Consider the following 8,245-nt stretch of genomic DNA (forward strand, 5'->3'; position numbering starts at 1 on the left):
CCCCGGAGAAACATCCAGCAGGGAACGCTATTCAAGGGCCTCGTGACCCAAACAAAATGAAAAATCCCTTACTTCAGGCTCAATGATGTAGAAACACATTTAGCTTAGGCAAACAAAACCCTTAGAAACGGAGGTTTCACTCTGTAAGCAAAGTCAATTTAGTGTGGTGATCTGCCTGCGTTTCTAATGAAAAAGGTGTTTCAAGTCATACAATGCATATAGGAGGGTTGCATCTAAGTCTCCACTGACCGCTCACCAAGCAATTGTGTTAGAGATCCTTTACAAGGAATCAGTGTTTCATTTGTACACATACTGTACAACCTATTGTGAGGTTTGATATAACATTTCACAGGAAAACCTCCCAATGCAGAGCGATACAACAGTCATGTATGTATGTGGGCAGTTTCATTCAGACTGACCCTTTCAAATTCAGTCAGTTCATTACATGTGGAAAACACAAGAGGTATTACCTCCAACTTTTAACACTTTCAGCTGGTTTCACAGACCCCAATTAGCACTAACCTTGGACCATGCAATGTCACTGTAGGTAAGATAGTCCGAGATTAGTGCTAATAGAGATCTGTGAAACCAGCTTTTTACAGCTCATGTCGTGGGAATATTCAGACTTCATTTTATATTTCAGGGGCAAAATCTAGGACTTAATGACACCGGTCCTTACACAATATAGACATTACCTGTTGAATGATATGTATGTAGAAATACTTAACCCGAGTTTACCACTGTATATCTGCATGTTCAGTTTGCAGTTGTCTATGCTTTTCCCATGTTTATGCTATGCATTTACCATGGTTTATAATAGTGTTCCCACCCTGCTTCTGTTCATGCTTCTCTTTTCATTGTTTTGCCTGCACAGTGCTTTCCTAAACTCCAGTATTATTTTGCAGTGGCTTAACATAGTTAAGTTTGAGTCTATACAAATAAGCTTGCTTGACCATCTGTTTAATAAAATGTAAAAGGATGCATACAGTGAATTGTCATTGTCCCTTGTCGACCTGGACTCACAGAGCTAACATGAACATCTTTACTAAGGTCCCTGGAATAGCTCAACAAACCAGGTATGTGCAGAGTGCTGTGATCAGGTCCGATTGAGGACTGTTGTGAGGCTTTGCAGGGGGATACAAATAAAACCCTGTTCAGGAATCGCCCCTCGAAGGGGTCTACCCAAAATAATCTCGGAAATCTGCACTATAAATATGATCGTCCGAAAAGAAAAATAATTCCACAACCAAAATAGGTAGCTAAGGCTTATGGCATAATAACATGTGTGTTTTATTACCGTCTGTAGCACTCAATTATAAGTTAACACAAAAGAAACCAACTTTTCAATGTGGTGCCTGTGTCAGATTCTTTGATAAGGCATGTTTTGAGAAGATTGTCAAACATAACTTTTAGTTGTGTTACACATACAAAATATACTCATGTTGTCATGTGCATAGCAATATCCAACAATGAATACATGTGAACCTGACAATGTGATACTGACAAGGCGTACACCTGGCTAGTTATAAAATAATATGCCCTGTACATTTAATTCAAATACCGGAGACTCTGAATTTTATCCTCAAAAGATGTTATACCATGAGAATGTATTCTATAATTGGGTGAAAAAGGTTTTTCTTGTCAGATGCTCTCTCTGTAAATAAGCAGCCTGGAGGGTAGGAATACTGAGGCAAACGCCTATTGATTCATTGCTTTGTAACTGCTCAAAGAGGTCATGCTGAATGTTTTTAAGGTTGACGTGAGCAACTCTACTCAATGTGATTGTTTTTGTATTTTTGCAGCAAGCTGGGGTCTGCGCTCCAACGTGCTTTTTATGGGTCCAGTGGAGGGGTGAGTGCTCTCCCAGCCTTGTTAAAATTCTACAGATTGTCTATTTCAGTACCACGCTCTGGACTACAGGTGTGCAGAAAATTCACATCTGACTCCCTGTAAGCGAGACAAGAAATTATCTTTTAAAATAAAATCATTAATAAAATAAAATAAAGTCACATTACGTAGCCATCAGGCAACAATATGTATTAAGCAACTACTACTGTTAGAATCAAAGATATGACATCTTAAAGGGGAGTTTTTTGCCAGAAATCTTCTACTCAAATTAAGCAATGCCATAGAAAAGTCTACTAAGATATAGGCAAGAAAGGGAATGCCAAGCAGACTGGTAAGAGTGTGGCCAACAGCGGCGGTCCTAGATGTCATTTTGTTCATACTATGTAAACTAGTTAAGTCAACCCAATACTTCAAGCTATTTTAATAAAACAACAAAAAACACTTGCTATAAACATATTTATTTAAACACAGAACATTTTATACAACCTATTTAAAGATTCTGTTAAGCACAATTCAAAACATCCATACAGCATGGCAATTAAAAATCAAACAAGTTGAACAAAAAAAAAGAAAAAAAAACAGTTAAAGTTATTATTATTATTATTATTATTATTATTATTATATCAAATACCCACTTTTCAAAAATCCAGCTGTGCTCAAAACAATTTTCTATAGTGGACACAATACCTGCATGTGCTTGCTGGGGTGTGATTCCTCAGTGATCTCGACTCTTTCACAAAAACAAAGGGCAGTAAAAAACTCTAAATTGCTAACCTATACAGTAGATTCAACCAAAAGGATCCTTCTAAGGTAAGGATAACACTGTTGTTTACGCTGTTCCGTTAAAAACTAAAAATAAGCAAACTAGCATTCAGGCTCAACAGTAGCATTGTTTTTTTTTCATGAATGAGACAGTGCAGTTATATCAAAAACTGCAAGAAAAAAAGCTTTTTAAAGATTGTTAAGCTTCATAAACAGCTCTGCTGCATACGAAAGGTAAGAAAAGGTTTCTTCGGTAAAATACTTCAAAATCAGTGACATATTGAGAAAAGGAACTAGAGGACGAATAAGGTGTGGGGAACAGAAGAGATGCCAGATATTTTGAGAAAATGTATTCATGCCAGCTCCTCACCTTACTGACATCTAAAACTGGCAGGCAGTGTCCGTAGTTCACTTCAAAATCAAAGCACGATCAATACTGCAGACCTTTGTCATGCTTTTGGCATTACAGAATAAATGGTGGAATCAGACTGCAAGCAATAACAATGCACTTTGTAAGAAGCACGCGCTGTCTCATCTCTCTGTATAAGGTGGGTGCCCTGCACTGGCATTCAGAAAATGAACAACATTTTCTTTGGTAGTGATACACAGCACATTATTTGGTACGTACAGAAACTGGACCTGGTGCTGTGCCAGATTTGTGCTTTCTACCGAGTATTCACTGACTGGCAATAAGGGGCACAAGTCTATTAGATACGCCTCTGGTAATCGCCTCTGGAGTTCAGTTGTCCTCTTCCTCTTCCTCTTCCTCCTCCTCCTCCTCCTCCTCCTCCTCCTCTTCCTCCTGCTCCTCCTCCAGGCCTTGTTCCACAGCAAAGGAGTTTAGCTGAAGTTCAGTCTGATTGATTTTGCTTTCATCGTCGACCTGCATGGCCATCTGCACGCCCACAGCAGAAATAATGTTATGTTATAACATTTAACATATAGTACAGGTATACTTTTAGCTCAGTGTGGAGGATAGAAAAGGGAATTTTTTATATTCTAATGGCTTCGACTGCCACTGATATTTCCTCAGGAGAGATGTTTGACATTACTTCTGATGAACGCAAACCTGGGAGGCATGATTATAAAAGTACCTGCAATACACAGAATTTTAAAACAAAAACTCCAGACTTCTTGTACTGTAATTGCTTTTCAGATTGGTTATTGCCGACTGGTTCATTGTGGAAAACCTGGACTCATTCTTTACGCCCCTAGCACTGGAATGCATTAAAAAGAAGTGCAAAGCTACAGTGTGTTCCACTCAGCTTTAACGCGACAGTAACGGGGGTCTCCTACCTCTGCGAGGTCAGGCTGGGCTGGGCTGGATGCGTCACTGTCCTCCCGCTCTGTGCTTATCATGGACTGCAGAGCCAGCTCCTCCACCTGCAAATACAGGGCACCTCAATTAAACCGGAGTGAATACGAAACACAGCCCAGACCCTGCTGTTTATCATTAAACCAGAGTGAATACGAAACACAGCCCAGACCCTGCTGTTTATCATAAACCAGAGTGAATACGAAACACAGCCCAGACCCTGCTGTTTATCATTAAACCAGAGTGAATACGAAACACAGCCCAGACCCTGCTGTTTATCATCAAACCAGAGTGAATACGAAACACAGCCCAGACCCTGCTGTTTATCATCAAACCAGAGTGAATACGAAACACAGCCCAGACCCTGCTGTTTATCATTAAACCGGAGTGAATACGAAACACAGCCCAGACCCTGCTGTTTATCATTAAACCGGAGTGAATACGAAACACAGCCCAGACCCTGCTGTTTATCATTAAACCAGAGTGAATACGAAACACAGCCCAGACCCTGCTGTTTATCATTAAACCGGAGTGAATACGAAACACAGCCCAGACCCTGCTGTTTATCATTAAACCGGAGTGAATACGAAACACAGCCCAGACCCTGCTGTTTATCATTAAACCAGAGTGAATACGAAACACAGCCCAGACCCTGCTGTTTATCATTAAACCAGAGTGAATACGAAACACAGCCCAGACCCTGCTGTTTATCATTAAACCAGAGTGAATAAGAAACACAGCCCAGACCCTGCTGTTTATCATTAAACCAGAGTGAATACGAAACAAAGCCCACACACTGGGGGGGAAAATAAATGATCAGTGTATTTGGTGGCATTACTTTTCACCTTTTAACAGTACAGTTCAAAAGCACCGTGTTCAAAATGATTAAAACAATAGGCTTGTTTGCCATGGTCCCGCAATGTCACATCTCACCTTCAGTCTGTTGAGCTGGTCCTGCAACACAGCCTTGACCTTCAGCAGGGTCTCCTCTTCCTTCTTCAGCTCTTGCAGTCTGCTCAACATGGTTTGCTTTTAAACTTGGACTGCTTTAGCTGGACAGTACCTGTTTCAAAACATCAAAACACAAAACTCTACAATGCCTGAGTCCGTACCCTTATAAAAGTTTGCTATAGTAAATGCATAGCAAAAGTGTATCGATTAAAACACTACGAAAGAACGATAACGCATGGGTAAGCATTGCAAAGAACAGGGAGATATGGTACAGCACATCAATAAAACAATGCAAACGAGGGTAAAACATGGTAAAACTGCAACAGTCCTTGTAAACTTGTATAAGCATACTTACTGGCTCTGTGCGATTGCATGTCTCCCCATTCTTTGATTTCAACCACTTTTAATATTTGTTCACAGTAGATCCTAACATATTAATTTTTTTGCAAGGGTTTGAGGGTGCATATTATATATGGGGGTTTCTGCTTATGGCAGTACAAAATATGGACGCTGGCCCTTTAAGAATAAAGCTAGGCAAAAAAAAAAAGTATTCACGTTAAACCATCCTCCAGCACAAATTACCGGCAGCACCGATCCCTGCAAACACAGCCAAACCAGGCAGCACAATAACCTGGGGCATTCACAGCTGTCGTGAACCGAGACAAAACGCAAAATGACGACCGCGCAGTGCGTATCATGTATTTTGGAAATACTAATAATACTATAGCGAAACAGTCACGGAGTATCTATCCAATGGTGTTCATTAGTTCAAATAACGTAATTAATTGCTACTTACTTGATCTATTTTTTCGTTAAACGCATTCTCAAACCACTTCCCCCAAGCAGAGCACCCAGACTGCGGCCTGCTGCGTTCTGGCCAATGCTACTGTCCTGAACCCCTGGATGATGAGGAGAGACGCAGGAACCGCACAGTCATGCCTTCAGTTATGTCATCCTTATTTCAGATATAATACTCGCTAAGTGCAATGTGTTTAAAAAAGCTGCATGACGGTGCTACAGCACTCGAACCAGCCTTACTGAAAAGCAGATAAGTCCGTGTGTGTTTTTGTGTACTGCCATCTGCTGGAGAGAGTTTATATTACCGCGCTGTCATTGCGCAAGAGCGACGCGTCGTGGTTTAAGCGAGCAGGACAGCTGATTTCACAAGCTGGATCACGCAGGCTAGTTCAGGCGGTGCTGAACGTTGAAAGTTCATTTTACAGTAAGAGCATTAAAACATTTTTTAAAAATCTCTGCATGCGGTTAGTTGCCAGGCACACGGAGATTTGTGAGTAAACACACCTGGGTGCCAATTTACTGAAGCAAAGAGGGTAAATAACAGGTATTAATTCATTGAAAAGGTGTAATAAATTAGAAAAGGAATTCAATAATACGAAACAGATCTAAAACTGCGTTTAATAAATCTCAAAAAAAAAAAAAAAAAAAAAAAAAAAAAAAAACATTAAAGGAGCCAATTAGGGACTTTATAAGATTCCTTGACTAAATTCTTCCAGATGTTGACATTGATAATTACACCGCGTAAGCAGCGCAGCTCCGTGCTCGCTAAGTCCCAAACATCGGAAAACTCAAAAGAAAAGTTTTCAGACCAGCCAGAAATCTAATTAAACAAGCCATCTACTGCATTTGTTATATTATAAGTCAAATCTTTGTTCCATAAAAGAACAACGAGCGCGTTATACAGGACTCATGCATGGTGTTATTTTACCCTGTGACTGGAAATGTACATTAAATAATAATAATAATAATAATAATAATAAATAATAATAATAATAATAATAATAAAGAACGGTCGGTTAACTCAAAACCCGTTGTGCAGGTGATTGATGTGGCAAATAAAAAATGAATAAACACGTGCATAAACGTGCCGCCTTGAAAGAAAGATTGAAACGCGACGCCCTAAGTATTTATTTTACATGCGAAAGTGATGCCGTGGCCCTGCTGAATGGATCCATTCTGCCGCAAAGGGGAGTCCAGCCGGACTGTAATTCATTATTTACTGCGCATGGCAGCGTTTCCTTCCTCTCCAAAACCCAGCGAGCTCTCGGGGACTTTACATCTGGCCGAGTCCTAATGAGCGCGCTGGCCTCAAAGATGTGCTTTATTTAACTGCGCCGCGCCGCTAGCTCATCAGAGAACTGGGGAATATAGCATTGCACACAGCCACTCTGTGTACTGCCCCCGACACAAACTGAATCCCTGTACAGCAGAAATGAACACAAGAACGGTCAATTCATACAGTAGGGTGCACACCTATAAGAACACCACAGGACCTGTATTTTGTTTCCTTTATATGACTACCTGCATAAAAACCAACATTTCCAGTATGCAATGGGTGATGTACTGTATAGACACTCCTGTTAAAATGGACACGTCTGAACTTTAATTTGGCTTAACCACTTATGAAAAGTCTCCAGCATTTCACCGTTTGTGGCTCTGTGTTCCTGCTGTCTTCCTATTTTACAGTCCAGGTCTGTCCAGGACACATTTGAAATGGCACAGTTCCCCCATGGGAACTAGGCCTAACTCTCTCTCGGTACACCCTAGAGTGTAACCAGCAATCTCTTCCCCCTGCAACACTCTGGCCCTCAATGGATTTAAGAAATACAACCACATGTGTTTTTTTTTTCTCCTGCATCCAACAGGGCAGGGTACAGATGTTCTTTTATCACACGAAGTAGCAGTAATCCATGCTGCCAGTGTCAAAGCGGTGCAGCTGTTTCTCTGCGCTGCTCGGGTCTCGCTGGACACGGCTCATGTGAACTCCCAGTGCACTCAGATTGCTTTTTCCTGGATGAGGTGCAGTCACATTGCTGCAGGAGATGACTGCATCTCCGAGACCACCTCTGCACAGGGACCCCATTGGCACAGACTCCAGTTAACCTTTTTAGTGCTGCTAATATGACATCCTGCGTGGGTGGACTAATAAAACAGGCAGCAAAGCGTTTCCTTTGTGTGTGTCTGGATGGGTTCATACACTAGTCGGTCGAATAGAGTATGCAGTTTGAAACAGATCTGCTGGTGAACTGGAAAACACTGAAGTCGCAGCGGTATGTTCTCTTCCTGCTGAACATGTGGATTCAACTTATTTTTGGCAAATTTGGTGAACTTGTCCAAACTCCTGAGCCCAGCATTTGAGCTTATCCAGGGATCAGCATTGTGGTTTTAATTCTGTCTGTTTATGTATGGCTGCATGGTCCTGCAAATGATGCTGGAAATGTGATGCGTCAGCTCTGAGAATGGAACACTTAAGTTCTGGTGTATTAACAGCAGGCACCTAAGCTTTATGGTTAATTATACACAGAATGGCATTACCTTTTTTAACAAAACACAAGGCTTCTAAGGCAGGTA

General features: G+C 41.0%; 1 protein-coding gene across 1 annotated transcript; it reads right to left on the reverse strand.

Annotated features, from left to right (window-relative positions):
* Positions 1-2,290: 2,290 nt before the first annotated feature.
* Positions 2,291-5,960, reverse strand: snapc5 (small nuclear RNA activating complex, polypeptide 5). The gene is made up of 4 exons (XM_041217842.1): positions 5,673-5,960; positions 4,859-4,988; positions 3,907-3,993; positions 2,291-3,505 (listed from the first exon to the last, which is right to left on the reverse strand). The coding sequence occupies exons 2-4, from the start codon at positions 4,946-4,948 to the stop codon at positions 3,350-3,352; spliced, it is 333 nt and encodes a 110-aa protein (XP_041073776.1). The 5' UTR covers positions 4,949-4,988; positions 5,673-5,960; the 3' UTR covers positions 2,291-3,349.
* Positions 5,961-8,245: the final 2,285 nt, after the last annotated feature.

Source organism: Polyodon spathula, chromosome 19 (genome assembly GCF_017654505.1).
Source record: "Polyodon spathula isolate WHYD16114869_AA chromosome 19, ASM1765450v1, whole genome shotgun sequence".
Classification (NCBI taxonomy): Eukaryota; Metazoa; Chordata; class Actinopteri; order Acipenseriformes; family Polyodontidae; genus Polyodon; species Polyodon spathula.

Coding starts and splice junctions, on each gene's coding strand:
- snapc5 (XM_041217842.1), bottom strand. CDS start 4,948: ATGTTGAGCAGACTGCAAGAGCTGAAGAAGGAAGAGGAGACCCTGCTG. Junction 3,994..4,858: donor ACCAGCTCAACAGACTGAAG/GTGAGATGTGAC, acceptor CTGTATTTGCAG/GTGGAGGAGCTGGCTCTGCA. Junction 3,506..3,906: donor CCCAGCCTGACCTCGCAGAG/GTAGGAGACCCC, acceptor GTGGGCGTGCAG/ATGGCCATGCAGGTCGACGA.